This window comes from Ovis canadensis, chromosome 18 (assembly GCF_042477335.2).
Source record: "Ovis canadensis isolate MfBH-ARS-UI-01 breed Bighorn chromosome 18, ARS-UI_OviCan_v2, whole genome shotgun sequence".
NCBI classification, from domain to species: domain Eukaryota; kingdom Metazoa; phylum Chordata; class Mammalia; order Artiodactyla; family Bovidae; genus Ovis; species Ovis canadensis.
Window position 1 is genome coordinate 17,940,078 of NC_091262.1, and position 20,828 is coordinate 17,960,905.

General features: G+C 52.3%; 1 protein-coding gene across 3 annotated transcripts in view; it reads right to left on the minus strand.

The window, feature by feature from the left end:
* Positions 1-4,009: 4,009 nt before the first annotated feature.
* The window catches only part of LRRK1 (leucine rich repeat kinase 1), a 142,934-nt gene continuing 126,115 nt past the window's right edge, over positions 4,010-20,828 (minus strand). For all 3 annotated transcript variants that reach the window (XM_069559118.1, XM_069559116.1, XM_069559117.1), the window contains 8 exons: positions 20,232-20,509; positions 18,518-18,712; positions 17,484-17,635; positions 12,708-12,825; positions 11,516-11,632; positions 7,989-8,839; positions 7,508-7,609; positions 4,010-5,398 (listed from right to left, as the gene is read on the minus strand). In XM_069559118.1, the coding sequence (XP_069415219.1) occupies positions 5,221-5,398; positions 7,508-7,609; positions 7,989-8,839; positions 11,516-11,632; positions 12,708-12,825; positions 17,484-17,635; positions 18,518-18,712; positions 20,232-20,509 (1,991 nt within the window). In that variant the 3' untranslated portion in view covers positions 4,010-5,220. The remainder of the gene's footprint in view (positions 5,399-7,507; positions 7,610-7,988; positions 8,840-11,515; positions 11,633-12,707; positions 12,826-17,483; positions 17,636-18,517; positions 18,713-20,231; positions 20,510-20,828) is intronic.

Sequence of the window (20,828 nt, forward strand, 5' to 3'; positions counted from 1 at the left end):
CACTTTCTGCCATAAGAGTAGTGTCATCTGCATATCTGAGGTTATTGATATTTCTCTGGGCAATCTTGATTCCAGCTTGTGCTTCTTCCAGCCCAGCATTTCTCATGATGTACTCTGCATAGAAGTTAAATAAGCAGGGTGACAATATACAGCCTTGACGTACTCCTTTTCCTATTTGGAACCAGTCTGTTGTTCCATGTCCAGTTCTAACTGTTGCTTCCTGACCTGCATATAGGTTTCTCAAGAGGCAGATCAGGTGGTTTGGTATTCCCATCTCTCTCAGAATTTTCCACAGTTTATTGTGATCCACACAATCGAAGACTTTGGCATAGTCAATAAAGCAGATATAGATGTTTTTCTGGAACTCTCTTGCTTTTTCGATGATCCAGCAGATGTTGGCAATTTGATCTCTGGTTCCTCTGCCTTTTCTAAAACCAGATTGAACATCTGGAATTTCACAGTTCATGTACTGCTGAAGCCTGGCTTGGAGAATTTTGAGCATTACTTTACTAGTGTGTGAGATGAGTGCAATTGTGAGGTAGTTTGAGCATTCTTTGGCATTGCCTTTCTTTGGGATTGGAATGAAAACTGACCTTTTGGCGCCTTCCAACTCCTGTTTTCTTGTGGCAGCGCCTTGTTCCTTCCTGGGACCTCTGATTGCAAGACAACGCTTACAAGTGATTATGATTGTGCCCGGCTACGCAGGTGGTTTCGGTCAGTGGTTACTAACGCTTGCACTATTTCAATTAACTAGGTAATGAACCATCAGCACTCAGCCAGAGTAATCCCCTTTATGGCGGGCTCCTTTACCCTTTAAACACTGTCCCTGAAATCCTTGGATACCCAACTTGCCTCAGGCCCATTCTAAGTAGTATGTGTATGCTAATGTGTGTTTGTGTGCACATATTTTTGCATATGCGTGTGTGGACGTGTGTGAGTGTGTGTGGACGTGTGTGAGTGTGTGTCGAGATGTAATCAGCGGCCTTCTGAAGAAGAGCCCTGCTACCCTTCAGTGGAGAAATGCCATAGGTCCAGATTTAAGATCCAGGGGCATACATGAGAATAGTGACGTATACGTGAGAATGGCGACGCACACGTGAGAATGGCGACGCGTACGTGAGGATGGCGACGCGTACGTGAGGATGGCGACGCGTGAGGGTGGCGACGCGTACGTGAGGATGGTGAAGTATGAAATGGCCACTTTTAATAACGGGGCTCCAAAATGCTTTTGATGATTTTATATACTAGTTTTGATTTTTTAAAGTAAGTAACACTCATGATATAAAAAGTCCATCCTAGCCATCTGATTCACCTCTCAAGGCAACTACAGGTCTGAACTCTTGGTCTTCTACACTGACGGTTATGAGACCACGTGGATGGTTCATGTTTCACGAATTATGGTACTCCACCTCCATGTTTTCCTTTTCTTTCAGGATGAGGCTTTTGCTGATTTGGATCTCAATTCCCTGTCCCCTTCCTCGAGAAGTTCTCAGTCTGGGAGAGCAGGGCAGAGAGAACAGCACTACAGAGGCTGGCCTGAGGGCACGAGAGCCCTGTGTGAGTGTGCTGGGGGTGGGTGTGGAGGGGGTGAGGCATCAGCGGTTAGTATCAAGCAGCATGGCCAGGTGAACTTGGGTGACAACCACAAAGCTCATGTCTTGCTCTTGCTCTGTGTGTGTGGTGGAGTGTTGGGACACTCCGTGTCACCTCTTAGCAACTCAAGCTGATCGAACAAGCACCAGCTCTAGCTGCAGATCCTGGGGACCGAGTGGAGAGCTCCCTGGAGAGTCTCACAGGGACAACCCAGTGCTCTCACCCCACGTGATGGGCAACCCTTCCACGCACCCTGCTAGAACTAGTCCCATGGCCTCTCCTGAAGGCTGGGGGTAGAATGTGCAGGCAGACCCCAGGCCCAGAAGAGCAGGGAACACAGTGACGGCCCAGAGGATGGCACAGCCCATGGAGGGCAAAGGGGAAATTTTAAAATTTTATTTATGTGCCTATCATTACTTCTATTTCATTTTTAAAGCGTGTGTTCCCAATGGGATTCCTATTGCCTTCTTACACCCATACATCAGCTTTCATCTACTGTGATGTGTGTTACACCCTAACCCAATTCTCAAGCAAAGGTGTTAGTAAAAGTCTTCTGAATACTTCAGAAAAAAAGAGATTTATTTTAAAAATTTAAAACATTTACTTGGCTGTGCCGAGTCTCAGTTGCAACATTGGGGATCTTTAGTTGTAGTACGCAGGATCTTCAGCTGTGGGGTGGAACTCTCAGTTGTGGCACGTGGGATCTGATTGCCTGATCAGGGATTGAACTCGGGTACCCTGCATTGGAAGCACACAGTCTTAGCCACTGGACCACCAGGGAAGTCCCAGGAGATTTACGTTTGCAGTTGGGCTATTTCACAGAGACAGAGCCGTGTTTCCCTGGAGCAGTTCTCAGAGAGGACTTGTGTGTGTGCTGGGTGAGAGTCCTGGGTGGGATGGTGGTCATGACCAGGGGCCAGGAGGCAGTCCTGGCCCTGGGTCAGGGCTGAGACTGGACTGTCACGTGTTTGTCTCTCTTGGTCCCCAGCCAACCCTGGTGGGGTAAGACATGTCATGGCCATCTCACAGAGGAGAAACCAGAGCCACAGGACTAGGGTAGCTTGCCTAGGGTGGAGGGTTTAAACTTACAGATGTCACACCCTTACTTTTGGCCTTTGGGAAGGAGGTTGAAGCCCCAGACCTCCCTCTGTACCTGTGGTTGTTCCAGGGACAAGATCTACAGGCCAAGTCGTGCGCAGTGCTCATAATGCAGAAGTAAGCTTTGGCATGGCCGGCCACAGAATGTTCCAGTCCGCCGTTGCTCAGGTCTCTGCCCAAACTTGAACAGATGCTTGTTAGGGTCAGCTCCAGAGCATCACCTGTTAGGTCTCGGGGCTTTGCTTTGGCCAGTAGCAAATACATCTGAATTGCATTTGGCTCCGGGTTAACAGAGAGCAGGACAATGCTTATACAACAAAACACTCTCCTTGCCTGTGACATGACAAAGAGCCCAAAGGGAGGTAGCTGGGGCTGGTGTGGCGGGCAGCTCCCCCTTCACTGCCCAGGGCCTCGCTGCCCCTCTCCCCCGGTGTGAGGGCCCTGCCCTGGTGCTCCAGTGAGGACCAGGGAGGCGGGGGAGGGCTCCTGCCAAGTCAGCCCTCACGGATTCTTCTCAAGCCCTACTCAGGCGTCTCCACAGTGTCGCAAGCCCAGCATTTCATCGTTGTCTCCACAACTGTTGCCTTACTGTTGGGTCAGGCTGAGTCTTGTTTATGTCTTCTACCCATTTTCCTCTTGAGTTTTCTCTTTTTCAGCAACAGCTACAAACTTTTTGCTTAAAGGATCAACCAACTACTTGTCTCTTTTTGTTACAAATATTTCCCCTCAATTGACTGCTTATCTTTTTAGTTTGTAGAAAATTTTCCATTTAAGTTTTTAAGTTTAAGGTATTCAGGTTAATGAACCACTTCCATACGATTTCTAACTTTGGTGGAGAAGACCTCCCAGCTGGCTCTCGAGAACACGGGCCAAGCTGACTGCAGCTTGTCACCATCCTGGGGCTGGGCGAGGGCGGAGGGGAAGGCTGGGACCCAACCCGGGGCTCCTGAGGGCCACAGAGCAGTCCAGCCACAAGTGAGGTGGAGCAAAGGTTTGGGAGAGGAGGCACAGGGCCTGGTTTGCATTTGAGAAGTTAACTAGGCAGCCAAGCGGTGTGGAGACGGCAGGACGGGGGAGCGGTAACCTCTGAGTCCCTGCTAGGGGTGAACGGCAGGGACGCGGGCTGGAGGCTCAGACTCCAGTCCTCCTGAGGCCATGGAAAGCAAGCGGGGAGACTGATAGAGCCAGTCTCTGCCCACAGAAATTGCTGGGGGCACATGAGCCCGGAGGGCACGCCCCTCCTGCCAGGGCAGCAAGTGGGCCGGGTGGAACATGCTCCGACTGTTACTGTGTTTGCTCCACAGACAGAAGCTGTGACTTCATTCTTGAGAGTCTGTTTATTTTCAGATAAAAGGAATCACATTTGCCTACATACCCCAGCAAAACCTAAAGTTTGATTTTTATAATTTAATTTTAGAAAAAAGTCAACAGTTTGCACTGGAGGGTGATCTCAGGTTCCCACTCCTGTGCTGGGTTAAGCAGCCTCAGTTACTCTTAGTGACGCCGTGAACACGGATGCATGCGTGTGCACACACAAGTGTGTGCATCCCTTGTGGAAGTTCTTGCTGTCACACCCACACATCCCCCTTTGACAATTTCACTGTTTCTTTTTCTTCTGCTGTACTGTTTGGCAAATAGATAATTTGATATAATGTGATTTCACAATAAGAGGTCTAACCATTGAGATATGACTTAAAGTAATAGAAAAGCTTATTATGTGCAAACAAATAGGGCTTATGCTGCAGCTGTGTCCGAGTTTATTTCACAAAGCTGTAAACACAGGCCCTTTCTCAAGTCCCGCTGATGGATGGAGTCTCTCCTGCCTTTTGTCGGCAGAAGAAGAATGCAGCAGCGAAGGCGCGCTCCGCCCTGTGCGGCTCTTGGCTTCCTGGCCCGTCACTTAAAGGAGCCCATTCATCCCCACGCCAGGCAGTGCTCCTCTTGGGGTCCTTCTGAGGCTTTTCACACACAGGCTTTCCCAAGCGGGAGACATCTGATCTCCGCCTGCCCAAGCGGGGCCCCAGGCCCCGGGGACCCGGGAGCTTGAGAAACGTGCTGAGAGCCGGGGAGCTGCCAGGGGAAGGGGCAGGGATCACAGCCCTCCTCCCTCCCTGCCCTGAGCTGCTCCCCGACTGAGGGCCCTAGTGTAATTCCACCCCAGGCCTGGGGGTGAAAGTGGGGAGGCCCACGAGGCCAGCCAGGCCCAGCCCTGAGAGTGGACAGAGGGGGCAGGGGCCCAATCAGTTCTGCCCACTGCCTTCCCTTGGGCTGTAAAACCAGTATGGTGGGGGGGTGGGGGGAGCAGGTACCCAGAGGACTGTGTCCTGGAACAGGAGAACCCTTAAACCTCCGGTGTGGTGGGGTCTTCTCAGCACTTCTTAGCAGCAAGTGGTTTGGAGGACAACCCAGCCTGCCTGCCGGGTCCTCAGAGGGCTGCGGGCTACAGGCAGAGGGCTGCGGGCTACAGGCAGAGGGCTCAGACTGCAGGCCCATGCTGGACATGTTCAGGGAACGCTTGCCCCACAGGAATCACCTCCTCTTCCGCACGTAGGCCTCCAGCCGGCCCAGCTCCTCGTAGGACTGGTAGAAAATGTCAAACTCCTGCGTGCCCCAGCCCCTCCAGACAGCCAGGCACCACTCCAGATTTTCATTCTCAAAGCCGCACACAACCGTGTCCTTTGCCACCACGGCAGCATCCGTGAGAATCCTGCGGAGAGAAGGGGTCTGAGAAAACCCACAGGAGTTCCTGCTTGATCAGGGTGGCGACCCTCACCCTGCAGCTCCTCAGAGGACAGAGACTGGCTAAGGGGGCATCTGTGCACCCCAGTCTGCCACCAGCGATGTGCCTCTCTGTCTGGTGGTCTAGCATGTGGGCAGTCTTTCTAAAGCCTAAAAAGGGGCATCATTTCAGCTTCGCCTCAGAGCAGGTATCCTCCCTAACATACCTCAGACCCCAACATGTCCAGAAAAAATGGTCAGCCTTCCGTGTCTACGAGTTTGGCATCCTTGGATATGGAGGGCTGACTGTGTGTCCTTGTGTGTGCTTAGTTGCTCATTCATGTTGGACTCTTTGTGACCACATGGACTGTAGCCCACGAGGCTCCTCTGTTCTGGGGATTCTCCAGGCAAAAATACTGGAGTGGCTTGCCAATTCCTCCTCCAGGGGATCTTCCTGACCCAGGGATTGAACCTGTGCCTTCTGCATTAGCAGGCAGATTCTTTTCCACTGGGCCACCTGGGAATCCCCTGACTATATCATATCACTTCATATATGAGGACTTGAGCATCCTTGGACTTTTGTATCTGTAGGAGTCCTGCAATCAGTGCCCCTGCAGATGCTGAGAGAGGCTGCAATGATCAATTCTATCTAACAGTTCTTGCTTATCAATGGTCTATGACAGGTTTTAAGCTTTAACTCAATTTCCTTGCCACTCAGTAGGGGTATGATTCTTCTCTCTTATTATGTTTCCACATGCCTAGAAAATATAGGGGAATATACTAGACAGAAAACCTGTGCCAAGTCCAAACTATGAACATTTTTAAAAGCAAGTTCGGCATGACCCGGGCACACCCTACACATTTCCTTCTGGGCCTCTGCAGGCCATGTGCCCCACTCTGAGCAGACACTGCCAGCCTCTCCTCCCTCTGCCTGTGCGGCCTGATGGCACCAAGGCCAGCATGTAAACTGGGATGTGTACAGGAATCTGCTCTTGTAGGCCTTGCGTGTCTCGGGCACTCGGTAGCTATTTGCCAAGGGACTAAATGTCTCAGACGCATCTGAGACATGGGCTCAAGCTACGGCCCAAGATGTGTCTGGCGGGCTCAAGCTACGGCCTTCTTTTTGCTGGCTGCCTGGGCTGCTTTCTCCCTGCAGTGAGGGTGCCTGCTCTTGGTAAACCTATCATCTTTGGGGGAAAAACAACGGCAGGGGAAAAGTCAAGGGCACTGATGGTGGGCACTCTGAGGTCAACAGGCCTGGGCTGTATGGACACACCTGCTCCCCTGGAAGCCTGACCTGGGACCTGGGGACCACTGCCCCCACACTCAGCCAGCACTCAGGAGCAAATCCAGCTCCAGCCTCCAGAACCACGGGTAGGGCAAGGGCCGCCGGCCCAGGGGCCATGTACATCTCCATCATTGTTCTGCTCTGGGGAAAATGGGCTGAATGTGATTTCTCCATAAGGGAGAAAAGCGCGTGGGACTCAGCCCAGTGAGGGGTGTGGACGGTGCGGACTGCCTGACAGCCCCAGGAACACTGGCTGGACCAGCCTTGCGTCAGTACAGCCAGGCGGGCAGGGTCCGACAGGCATCCTATGGTGGCGTCTGGCCTGCCTCCTGACGGTGGGCAAGTACAGCTGAGCCCAGGAATGGGCATGGCGGGCCCGGACGTGGTGAAGGCTGGTGTGGCCTGGCAGCGTGGCTCCACTTGGTGCCCAGTGGGAGGAGACTCCTCAGGAGGGCTCCCCTGCTTGGCAGAAAGAGTGGGGGACCACTTGGATCCCCATTGCGACTGCAGCTGAGCTGGGGCTCTGCAGGCTACCTCAGGCGGGGCAGGGGTCCACAGGTGCACGGGGCCCCCCAGGAAAGGTAGCCATGACTGTGACTGATGCCCAGTTCAGCTGGCATTTGCTGATCCCCTGGGAGCTGCCTCCCGCAGACTCTGTGTTGCTCCTCCTCTGCCTCTGCTGACAGGGCTGGATGCTGTCGGTTTTGGGTAGAGGATGGAAGGGCCATGGCCATCACGCAGGGAGGTGGCAGCGGGGCCTCGATTCCCTAAGCTACAGCCTGGCCCCCACATAGCTGCCCTCCATCTTACCCGTGCGGAGTCAGCTCTCGGGCTTTCAAGACAGCAATCACGCGGCCCCGCTGAGTTCCTGCCTCCTTCTCCAGGCCAATGACGATGATATCTCCACCTCGCCTAAGAAACCAAAACCCCGCAGGGGAACCGTTTGTCCAGGGCTGTGCTCTCCAAGGGGAAATGGAGCGGGTGTGCAGAAAGGCAGGGAAACAGACTCAGCTTCAGCAAATGGATCGGGTTACCGAGAGGGCCCCAGAGCTGGGTGAGAAGCCCTTTCCCGGTCGGAAACCCGACCACGGCTCTCCTCTCTGGTGCCCTGAGCTCTGGTGGGCCGACAGGCTTCTGTGCAGGCCTTCTTAGGTTTGCTAAAGGGAGCCCTCCAGTTCCAGGAGAGAAAGGCGGCCCCTGATGCATCTGACTGTACTTGAAGGTTCCCTGCACCCTGGCCCCAAAGCAAGAGCAGAGAGGGCGCAGGGTGACACCCCTGCAGGACACCTACCTGGGGACCCAGATGACGTCTTTCACGGCGAGGATCTTCACAGCCTGCAGGTGCTGGCTGAATGCCTCTCCGTCCACGGGGCTCAGGTCATGCGCCGACCTATTGGAGCCCACAGCAGGCTCAGGCAGCTGGCTGGTGTCCTCGCAGTCAGCAGAGAAGGGCAAGCTGGCAGAGCTGGCCGGGGAGCAGGGCAGGCTGGACAGGGCTGTGGGCGCGGGGTGCGGCGAGGCCGCAGAGCAGGAGGACAGGGAGCAGTAGTCAGTCAGCGAGTCCTGGTGGCTGAGGATCTGCGTGCCCAGCTCCTCGCTGAACATGAAGCTCACGTCAGCAATGGAGCCCCTCACGGGCTCCCTCAGACTGGCCGCGGGGCTGTCCAGGGGCGGCGGGCCCATCGGGCACACGGGAAACACATCCCCTAGGGGGCTGGGGTCCCCGCAGAAGTAGCGGGCGCACAGCTGGTAGGTTGCTGAGTGGTACAGCACCAGGCAGTTGGCCCTATCATCCAGGCACCACACCACCTCCTCGCCACGGCACTCCGAGCCGCACACCACCGACGTGACCACCGAGGGCGCCACGTAGGGCTCCAGCCGCCGGCGGATCTCCAGAGCCGCGCAGTCAATGACCAGCAGGCCCGGCCCGTTGCTGTACCAGACCTCGGACCCGCTGTTGACCACCTCCATGGCCGTCACAGGGTAGGGGTTCTGCCGGGCGTCCTCGTCGGGGATGCTGAACTTGGCCCTGTTGGCCGTGTGCGAGCACAGGTAGGAGCAGCCGTAGTCCGGGGCGCCCCACGCCGCAGGGAACACCGCCACCAGGCCATCCGCCAGGCCCGCCAGCACCAGGTGGGAGTTCTGAGGGGGGAAGACAAGGTGCTTGATGCCCTTGCAGCTGGGGCATCCCAGGAGAGAGACAGCGTGTGCCCAACACACCCCTGCAGGCACCCCGTGAGCACGCGCTTTCTGCCTGCACCTCCCGGCTTCTAACGAAGGCCGGGGCTGCCAGCAGGATCTTCCGGGTGTGCTCCCAAGAGAGGCGCGGCTCAGGCCCAGAAGAGCCGCCTCTGCCCTCCTTCCTGGGAGCAGATCCCTGGGAGCGAGGGCCGCGTGCTGCTAGGACCAGACAGCCCACCCTCGGTGAGCCTGGACCTCTTGCCAGGCCAGGAGGCGGGAGCAGCCTTCCCCTCTGTCCCCAGGCCTCCTCCAAGGCGGCAGTGGTACCCTCCTTCCCCTGAACTCTGCTGCGTAAACTCACGCTATGGGTGCCCCTTGGGGCCAGGACTCCCGCTCGGCGCTCCACAAGAGCAGGCCTGGGTCTGTGCCTGCCCCCAGGGCCGGCCCACACAGGGAGGGGCTGACTCCCAGCCACCTCGAGGACTCCCCCCAGCTTTCTGCTCAGGTACCAACGGGTGCCTGCTGAGCTAAGTCTTGAAGACGTCACTTCCAGCCAAGTCCTCTAACGGAGGCACCTCGTGGCCACCACGCCGCGTGCCCTGCTTCCCACGTCTACCCTGAAATGCCTGTGGTCCAGCCGACACCGAGGGGGTCCTCAGGGTGCCCCTGCCCTGCCGTGAAGCACGCGTTCTGCTACGACCACTAGAGGTCACCAGGCAGAGGTGGTGCTGAACGCTGGGCCCAGCCCCAGGCGCCTTGGAGCGTCTGTGCAAAGCTGGGAGCAGAGAGCAGCGCCCAGGTGGGCCGGGAGAGGGGCGGGAAGGGTTCAGGAGCACAAAGCCAGAGCCAGGAAAGGGCAGCGGCCCGGCCTTGAGCCAGCAAGAGCGAGCAGCAGAAAGCCTCCTTGTCGGGAGCTGGGAAGGCAGGCTGTCCAAGGCGATGAGTGAACCAGCCCCGAGATCAACAGCCCTCAGAATGCTTATCAAAATCCATCTTCAGGATTCCAGGACAGAAAAGAGCCAAAGCAAACAGGAGCAAGGTCTCTCTCTGAGTCCCAGCTCCAGGCCCCAGCCAGGCGGCGAGTCCCACGTCCCGGCTGGGTGTGGACACGCACGTGCAAGAATTCAGGGTCTGCCCTCTGCGGCCAAGGGGCAGCACGTCCTCTGAGGGTGCAGACACGCCGACAGGGAGGCTCCGCACAGAGCCGGCTCTGTTCCTGCCGGCCACGCGGGCGGCGGGGCCCCGGCTCGGGGCTCTGGCCAGCCATGGCCTTAAGCAGCACTTTGTGTCCTGCTCTGTGGTTCAGTGCAACTGGGTCCTGAGCCGCCCAGCCGCGCCTGTGGGGCCACAGTCACAACTGACTCTAACATTGATTTCAGGGTTTCTTTTTCTTAAGAAATGAAACCGTAGCGGGTAGGGAGGAGAGTGTATGTAGTTCACGACTGTCAGGAAGTAGCAATAATGCTCTCATTTACCCAGTGTGCTGGCCCAGGGCTTTAGGTACACTGTGCCCAGAGACCCTCCTTACCATCTCTTTTACGTCCACTTTGCAGATGGGAAAACTGGAATCAGACGATGATAGTCAACTCGTTTTAACAAAGCTGCACCAATAATGGCCCTTCGAGTGGGGAGCTGCCCAAACAAGTGCCTCAGGGCCCACAAAGGGGTTCCAGAGGCTGGAGAAGCCTTGGGGACGTCACCGAGGAGCTGGGGAAAGGGGGGCTCAGCTTCTCAGAGTGGGGGTTCATGGCCCTCATCTTCAGAAATGAATAAGAAGAGGTGTGAGCAGCCAGATCGCTTCTGGAGGGAAGGGCCTGCTGGGCACGTGGTGCTGGGTGGGGAGGGGTGCGGCAGGGCCAGCCTGTGGGCTCCGTCTGATCTCAGCTGCAGTAGCGCTCGGAATCCTGGCTGGGGCGGGTACTACTCACGATTCACTTGAGAAAGGCAGAAGCTAGAAGCTGAGGTGGTGAGTCTTTGGGGCCAGACTGGACACACAGGGACTGAGGTCTAGGCTGGATGGTGAGGTCTAGGCAGCTCTGGCTGCCTCCAGCAGGCAGAGCTGGAGGGGGCGGGGATACGGCTACCCAACAGGGGTGGGGGCCTGCCAGGGCCTGGGGACTGACTGGCTATGGGGGTGCTGGGCCGGGTTCTCAGAGGGCACACATGCAGCTGCTCCTGGATGCCAGCTGTACCAGAAAAGCATCTTCAGCTGGAGCTGTGGCACTTGCCTGCGCTTAGCCCTTAGTTTTACTGGTCACTAGCTTCCCTGGTGGCTGAGATGGTAAAGAACCTGCTTGCAATACAGGAGGCCCAGGTTCAGTCCCTGGGTCAGGACGATCCCCTGGAGGAGGAAATGGCACCCCACTCCAGTATTCTTGCCTGGAGAATCTCAAGGACAGAGGAACCTGGTGGGCTACAGTCCATGGGGTCACAAAGAGCTGGACACGACTGAACGGCCAACACTTAGCTTCTCAGAAATGCAGAGGCACCAAGGATGGCCCGGGCCTCCTGTCTCTACAGCTGACTGTGACCTAGGCCTGATAGTCCAGAAGAGCATGGCTCTGCTCCCTTCCCTATCAGCCCAACAGAACAGTCAACAGAGAACCAGAAACCTGTGGACCCACCTCCTTATCTCACCTTTTTTATAATAGGTACCGCCAAGAAGCAGGTGACGATGGCCGGGGTGTCCAAAGCCCGCTGGGGTGTGTTCAGCGGACACATGCCCTTGAGGCTGTAGATGTAAATCTTCTGGTCCTGCAGAGGAGACAGCTAGCGTGAGAGCTGGCTGCACCGGGCCTGCCAGCTCCCGGGGTGCATGCGGCCTCAGGAGGCCCTCCACCCCTAGGGAAGTAACAGTTATCGAGGCCTTCTGATTGGCTGGTTTCATATTTCTGCTCTTTTTAGAGACTCTGAACACTACAAAATAGTCTAAAGAAAAACATAAAATCGCCTACACCACCATCCAATTTTCAGGGAAAGCCACCTTTGAAATGTGGGGCCCAGACTTCCAGTTTTCTCTGTGTACTGGTGTGTGTCTGCATCCCCAACAACAGTGGGACCACACTGCTACGCTGTTTCTGCACTCTCCTCCCAGGACGACGAGTGTGGGCAGAGGCCCTCTCCTCCCTGGTCTCTTAGGGAATGAGGCGTGTCCATCACTTGAGTGCACCAGAATTTGGCTGATGTGCTGTCAGATGTTTAGTTGTTCATTTTCACTACTATGAGTTACACTGGAATAAGTATTCTTACCCTCTTGTCTTGTCTGAGTGTTTCTGTGTTTGCATGTCTTGGTTTTTTCCTTAGAGCAAATTCTTAAAACTGAAATTACTAAGGCTTACAAAGGCATGAATATTGTTGAGATTTCTGATGCATATTTGAACGATACTTGCCATCTGGAAAGGTGGCACCAATTCATATTCTCCCGCCCAGTAGCTTCAGATCATTTGTTTTTGTGGCATTCCTCTCTGGAGTTCTCAAAAGACAGTTCCTTGTGCCTTCTGCTGACCTCTTACATGAAAACAAGAGGCCTCAGAGCTGAGTGGATCTGCTGTTAGGCAGGTGGTGTTATAAGGAGCCCAGTCACTTCACCAGCCCATCGGGGTGAGTCCCTCTTGCTGGGACTCTGCACTGGACACATCAAAGCTCCGTCCCAGCCACCAGTCAGGAGCGGGCGGGTGAGCCGGCCCGGTGAGTAAGTGTGGGCTGGGGCTCCATCTGAAGTTCGAAATGTGCCTGGGTGTCCTGCCTGTTTTGTTGCTAAACCTGACCCGACCCCCACCAGGGGCCGCAGTTACCCACGTCGATTAGAGCCCTACAGGGGCGCAGTTACCTCAGTGGCCGTCCACAGCGAGTTCTGGATCTTGAGTTGGCAGCTCAGTTTCATTCCCGCACAGCTCATGTGCTGCACTTCCAGAAGGCCCTTCTCCGTGTTCACCACCGTGTAGTTCCTACAAGCGGCAAGACGGTGCAGTCAGCGCGGGCCCCCCTCCCGAGGGCAGGCCTAGAGCAGCCTTGGAGGAGGGCATCAGCTGTGGGCCTTGCTTACCCCTTCCAGCCCAGGGTCCAATTCTGCACGTTCTGACGGGCTCAAGGCTGCGGCAGAGCCTGGTTTACCTGCCTGGTTATGCTTGAACATTTAGGCTGAGAAAGGCATTCCCAAGAGGAAGAATGATCCTCTCTCTGTGATCTCTGACGGCTCAAAAAGTTGCATGAAAGGACACCAGGAGGCTGTACGTGCGCCACAGTCACTCCTTGCCCCCTCCCTGGGCATGTCCTCTCCCTGCCCCCAGCAGAGAACATCAGGTCCACTAGAGACACGGTGAGTGAGCTAGAGTAGATGGGGTGGGGCGGGAGGGTGAGGGGGGTGGGCCTCAAAAAAGCATAAGTGCCCTGAGAACTCACAAGCTGCTGTTTACAAAGGGGGGCCTTTCTCTCACCCACCCATCCCTATGTCCCCCCACATTGCCCTCTGTCTCCCCACCACCCTTGATGAACACCCACTGTGCTCACTGCTGCAGGGGAGACTGCAGCTGGGGCAGGGGTCCCTGCAGATCCGTCCTGCAGTCCGAGGGAATAAGTCAAGTGAGTGGCTAGCAGTTCTCAATGTAAAACTTTTCTGCCATCAAATTTTGGAAACCCTTGCCACGGTTGACTGATAACGTGTATTTGTACATGATAGAGTTGAACGAAAAATCAGCAAATGAGCACTTTCTTCAAAGTTATATTCCACACCCCCCTTTTCTCCAGTCTTTTCTATGCATTGAAAACATAAAACTAGGATATTATAAATAACTACATTTAACTTGGGAAAAAATTAAAATATAGAGAAACTTACAGGATAACACTCCCCTATTCCCTCCAACAAGAATTTTATGCATGTCCTGTTTTCTGCATGTACCCACTTCCTTCTTACCCCTTTGTTGTTGTTCAATTGCTAATTGACTCTTTGCCACTCCGTGGACTGCAGCACACCAGGCCTCCCTGTCCTTCACCATCTCCCAGCGTTTGCTCAAGCTCATGTCCATTGAGTTGGTGCCCCTCTCCTCCCTCATTCAGGACGGTCTCATTTTCCCCTCCACTCTCACTTTCCAGGATCACTGCCCTTCGTGCTCTGTCTTCAGTGAGCGTGTCCCTTCTTCAGGCTGGTGGTGAGCTTTTAAAACCTCCCCACATCACAGGGGCCTTTCCCTTCCCACTGGAGATGAGCTTTTACCGCTTTGGGCAGTGCTGTCTCCAATACTGTGGGTGAGTCTGTAACACTGAGACGGTAAAGAAAGCACCGTCATGGGGCGGTGGGGAGGTGGGACAGAGCCGATGCCAGAAGCAGTGCCGAGCACAGCACCCCTGGGAAAGGCTCTGCTGCTGCTGCTGCTAAGTCGCTTCAGTCGTGTCCGACTCTGTGTGACCCCATAGATGGCAGCCCACCAGGCTCTGCCGCTCCTAGGTGTGCAAATGCTGGGTCAAAGGGCATGAGTATCTCAAAGCCATTTAAAACATATCAACAAATTGTTTTTCAGACAGATGTGCAAATTTACATACTCACTAGTAAGGTATGACCAACCTTCAGCAGTTTACATTATCATGTTTGAAAATAAAGCTTGCCAATAGGAGAGGAAAAAGGAATCTTGCAGGCTGAATTTATATTTCTTTGATTATTAGAAAGTTCTACTGTTAAAAAATATTCCTTGCCTATTTTATGACTGAGATTTTAGTATTTTTTCCCACTGATGTGTAAAAGTCTCTGAAATAACAGATAATAATTTCTGATTTTCTCTATTTGTTTAAAAGATTTTTGAGAGTCTGCTGAGAAAATAAATATATATGGAAAATGGGATTTATTTTTATATTTATATATCTGATGAGCATTTCAATTTGTTTTATGTGTACATTTATATCTTTTAATAGTAAGAGGGCTTTATTTTCACGATAGACAGTATGCCTGTATTTCCTGGTCTTCTGAGAGTGTGACAGTCCCCCAAAGCGTTAGTGGCATCAGGATGCTGTCTGTACCTATGAAGGAGTTTGAAAACTATGTATGTGCTAAGTCACTTTAGTCGTGTCTGACTCTTTGTGACCCCATGGACTGTAGCCTGCCAGGCTCTTCTGTCCATGGGATTTCCCAGGCAAGAACACTGGAGCGAGTTGGCATTTTCTTCTCCATGGGATCTTCCATACCCAGGGATCGAACCTGCGTCTTTTACGTCTCTTGCCACGTGCTGTCATTCAAACCAGAGCGCCCAGCCCCTCCCTCTCAGCTCCTCCCTCCCTTCCTCTTTTGCAGCGCGCGTATCACAGCCCCCGCGCTCATCACCCAGCTTCAGGACCTACCACTCTATGGCCATGTCAGTTTATTTCTGCCCCCATCCATTTTTTCTCTCCCCAGATTCTTATGAAGCAAGTCCCCCAAATCATCTTTTTATCTAACTTTTATCTGCATTTATCTCTAAAAAATTATTAGGAAAAAAAATTAGAAACCTAACCACAGGGCATGACCACACCTAAGAGATGCTAATTCCTTAATGTCACGAATGTCCAGTGTTCCAACTTCCCTAATTCTCTCATCATTGCTTTCAGTTTACTTGAATCGGTAGTGAAAGAAAGCCTGCATTTCTGCTGATTTTTGTCTCCAAGTCTTTTTTAGGCTTCCCTTCTTGTTCTCTCCAAGCAGGGAGCAAGTCACATGCTGAAGACACAGGCGGTGCCCTGTGGAGTTCCTGCAGCCCGGGGCATCATCCACCTTACTCCCCTGCTCCCCACCTCGAGTCTCGATTAGATTTCATCTGATTTCTTGGGCTAGAGGGCGTCCTCAGTAGGATGTGCGCTTCTCTTGGGAGGCACACAATGTTGGGATCTCGCTCCCTCTGTGATCGTTAATGGTCACTGCCCACGTCCGTTACTTCAACAGGGATTACAAAATACTGCCATTCTAATTCTAGTGTCTTTCTCCATTTACTAGCTTCATTTACCCTAGAAAGAAAAACTTCCTCCTAACGTCTCTTTTGCTAGCTACCCTGGGGCACAGCTCACATTCCAGACAGACTAGTTTTCAAAATATTAAGTTTGCTCTCTAGGAGCCTCCAATGATGATAAATGAGGAGTTTTTTTTAAATTAAAAAGTCTTTTTAATTACTACTTTTTACTAAGTAGCATTAGAAACTTGTGAGCTTAAACAATTTGATGTGTCTCAGTTTATTGCAGATGTTTATTCTTGCTGAGGCTTGTTGCCCTGTCTTTGGCCCATGGGAACCTCTTCAGGTTGATCCTGAGTCCGTTTGATCTACCCTCACCATCTCGGATGGCATCCTTGTTGTCAGGGTGTCCAGGGTTTCAGGCTTACTTCCTCCCCCAGATCTGGAGTCAGGCACTTCTCCAGTAAGCTTTGGTTCCCTTGGCCCTGAGAGAGGACCATCTGCATCCTAGGGGGTCTCACTGGCATTGTTTCTAGGCCTTTTCAATGGGCAGAGCTAGGAAATATGAGTTCATTATTCTTAAAGGTAAAATACTCACAAATCTATCCAATTTAAATTCAGAACTACAGAAGTTTTATTTAACCTATTTTTTATATTTTACATGATAAATATCACAATTTGCAAAGCACAGCGTCAATATAATTACTCATTTACTTTACCCTATAGTTTATAAGCAATGCCTTAAAACAGCAACACACTACCACCACCATTATAATTACTGTGTGTATATACACACACACACATGCATTTTTACATGGATATGGGTATTTAGGTATACACTGTTTACATATATACTTTTCTTTTTTCCTTAGGGCATGGTTTGTCAGAGCATGTCTTAGGTCAGAACGCTCCGTCACAGCGGCATAAACCCTGATGAAAACCACACCAACAGTGACCTAAGTAAAATGGCAAAGTCCTCATTTATTTCATTGCATCTTAAGCTTTGCTTCATCTGCGCCTTACCAGATTTGCGCACCTGCACATATTTGCAGTAGGCTTCCTAGATCATGCCTTGAAAAGCTTTCCTGCTTCTGAAGGTGTCACACTAGGTAGGTGGGAGAGGCCAGGACTGAAGCATCTCACACAGGATGTGCTTTTCTGCAAAGTCTCTGATGCTATCTTTCCAAATCCCTGTCCTCGGTGTCCTTCTCCTTGAATGAATATGAAATCCTCTCCCCCAGGCCCTCGTCCTTCCCGCCCCATCACTAAGAAGAGACGCGCCTGGAAGTTGGGTGGGCGGCAGCATGAACCCCTATTTGGGCACCCTTTCTGCTTGACCAGGGGCCCCTTCCCTCCTCTCTACTCAGCCCCTCCACTAGCACCCTTCTCTCTTCCTGGCCCCCAGCATCATTTATTTTCTCTGCCATCAAGCTGCAAGTAACTCCCACCTTAAAACATAACCCTCCTTGACCTCTGCTCCTTATGTCCCAGGCAGACACCACATTTTCTCTGCTTCTGTTATTCACAAACCCACACGTGTTTGTCTGTATGCATGCGGACTGCTTTCTCTCTTGAGCAGACGCCATCAGGATTTCAACTCACCATTCACTAAACATCTCTCACCATCCACGACTGCTCGCCACCCACCACTGCCCCCACTCTGACAGCAGCAGGTTATGGCAAGCCTCGCACGTTACCTGGACTCCTCCTTGCCTTCCCAGAACACCACCATGTACTCCTGGCCCTGGGATGAGAAGAAGGACGTCTGCTTCCCGCAGGGCAGTTGGTACATGAAGGTCGCAAAGGTCGGGTCCTTCATCTGGCTCACCACCGCCAGGGCCAGTGGTCGCTGAGGGAGACAGGCCCGCAGGGTCATGAGTGAGGGTCACTTACAACCAAATGAGTGCCCACCCTGTCCTCAAAACTAAGGGTCTTAAACCAGGAAGAAGCAGAATCTGCTTATTCAGGACCCAACCAAAACAAGAAGCCACAACAACTTCAGATACCAGAAATAAACCCTCCCAGGTGTCTGGGTCACCGTTATCCATGGCAACTCAAAACCAGGTGGTCAGGTGAGCATAAGCTCTGATATTCCAACCCTTGTGTCCAGGGACACACAGTTGTAGAAAGAATTTTTCTCAGACCTCATTTACTTTCAATGACCAAATCTAATTTGATAAATGAGTTTTAATCCTGAAACCATTGATCTCTTCCAAAAACAAAATGATAGCTTCAAAATGATACTATGACTCCTGTTTCTCATGAGCAAACTTTCTTCCCATTCCTTTAAAAAGAGATATGTACATTCGCACGGCTCTTGCCTGGGGGCTATACCGCTATAAAGGGGTTGGCTTGTTTTATGTGCATGGTGATGTAACATAAAAGTTGGGGAGGCAGAAAGATGTTATGGGGAGGGAGGTGGGAGGGGGGTTCATGTTTGGGAATGCATGTAAGAATTAAAGATTTTAAAATTTAAAAAATAAAAAACTAAAAAAAAAAAAAAAAAAAAGTTGGGGAGGAAAAGAAACTTCGTTTTTCCTGAGAGTGACACTCACACAAAGAAAATGAACTGGGTGTGTCAGAGTAACACATATATCTGCGTAAGAGAGATGAGCAGAGAAGAGCCCATTTGTTTTAGACCCTCAGTGAAGAGTGGGCAGGCAACCACACAGGTGTGCTCTGGAGACCCACAGCCTCCACCAGCTGCAGGAGCTGCGAGGGCCCCAGGTACCTTTTCGGGCTTCGTGTCCCAGCACTCCATCATAAGCGCCTGCAGTCGATGGAACTGCACTTCCTCCGGCTGACCCAGAACCGGGCGGATGCCCTTGGACAGCTTCTTGGCGATCTGAAGCTGGTGCTGGCCCAGTGCGGGCCGCTGTCCTGACAGCAACTCGTAGAGCACCATCCCGTAGGAGAACATGTCTACCTGGGCAGAGAGGCAAGCCAAATCAGACACCCTGCCTGGGCCCAGCAGATCTTGCAAGCTGGCTCTGACAGAGAGGGAGCGGGAAGACACATTAGAGAAGGAAAAGTGGGTTCTGCCCAAAGGAAGCAATCATCAGTTCACCAGTCCATCCACCTCTCTCTGCCTGTCCAAACATTCCACCAACCATCTGACCTTCCATGATTCTGTCCCCTAATCCATCTATCTTCCAGTCCTTTTTTCCCTTCCTTCCTCCCTCCCACCTTTCTATACATCCATCCATCTACCCACACACATGATCACCTTTCCTTCTGCACATTTATCTGTCCATCTTTCAATGTATCCATATATGCAGCCCTTTGACTGTCCTGTCCATTTACCCATCTTCCAAAACTTCCTTCCTTCCATCCATCCACTGAACACATAATGAAAACCTGGTGTCAAGCACTGCGTAAGGGTTTGAAGGATGCCATGGTACTTCCCCTTTATCAAAACAAGGCAGGAAAATGCAAACCCTTGGTGTAACATGCTTGATAGTAGGAGTACACGCAAATCACAAAAAAGGGGAAAGTCTCCCAGATCACAACATCTTGATTCATTTAAATGTCATGAAAAATCCCCTAACGGAGAGAGTGACACGGGTCTCCATAAGGGTCAAGAAAAAACCTTTTAGCAGGAAAATGGCTAAGATAGACCTGAGCGTTTTCAATGTGAAGGTTCTGTTATAAATTTAGTTATGAGGTGCTTTGCCATCTGCTACTCAGAAGCTTATTTTTGTCGCCCTGATTTGCCTTTTCTATCTTGGTTAATAGCCATGGTGCTGGGTTAACATGCTTGGGTCATTCGTGAAGCCATCAGTCAATGACTCATCTGCAAGTCACCAAATAATGAGAAATTATAGACAAGAGGAGTTTCACTGCTGGATGACTAATTAGCCAGGGCCAGCCCTAGATGCAAGGTGAGCACTGCAAGACAGTTTGAAGTTGTGTGTGTACCAGCACCTACCAAACAGTCCTCAGGGAAGAAGGCCTCGTCCCAGTCAAGGCTGGCCACGCGGCCCTCTAGGAGGCTGTGCTGGACCTGCTGGAATCACTCTCTCCTCCTGGCTTTGGTGATGCTGCCTTTTGATCTGACTCGGGGCCTTTAGCAGCCGTATCTGTCTGTCCCTCATGAGCCACTGCGAAGCTGGTCCTCTGTCCCCCTTTTGCATATCTGACTGGCAGATGCGGATAAGAATCATCTCTGTCTTGGACTTTTTGTCCACCGTGCACAGCCTCCACTATGTTTCTGAACTGAGCTTTGAGAATTCTGAGGTTCAGTCACTGTTCTGCAGCTAAGGAGACGTCACCCTTGACGTTTCTAGGTGGACGCAGGCCTCTGTGCCCTTCTGGTTCATTCCAGGGCCTCCCGGTTGAGCACGAGAGAGGAGAGATGTGTGCCTGAGGGCGTGTAGAGCCCAGAGCTGCAGGTGCCCTGGGACCAGGCCATCCTGGGCCAAGGGACTGCTGTGGGTGGGCCATACCTTCTCGTCATACACGATGCGAGGCCGGATCTCCGGGGCCTGGTAGCCGGGAGTGCCCTCCACGCCAAGGGCACCCTCGTGGAACGACTGCCGGGAGATGCCATAGTCGGACAGCTTGATGTTGATGTGCTCCTTGATGTCCAGAGACCAGACCAGGATGTTGTCGGATTTCAGGTCACAGAAGATGATGTTTTTCTTGTGCAGGTAGGCCAGGCCAGAGGCTATCTGGTAGGCTATTTTTTGGGTGAGCATGTGTCCCAAGGGCATAAAGGAGGAATCTTGGCAAAGAAAAAATATCAAACTATTATCATAACAACTCTTATTTTCTTACCTCTGTCTTCCCCAATATTTTATAGTCTACAGATGCATTCTCATTGTTCTCTAGGCTAGGTGCCAGAAGAGACAGAGGACGACCTTCTTAAGATTATTTAGGTTACAAATGCTTATTGTGAGTGCTTTATTCATAGTATCTCATGCCTGCAGTGGTTGGTGGTTTTACTAAAAAAAAGCCAGGATTCAAAATTCCTAGAGTTCACTTCAGGCCAAGATTGCTACTATAATGTCAAGGAGTGAGTTGCAGGTATAAGAACTCCATTA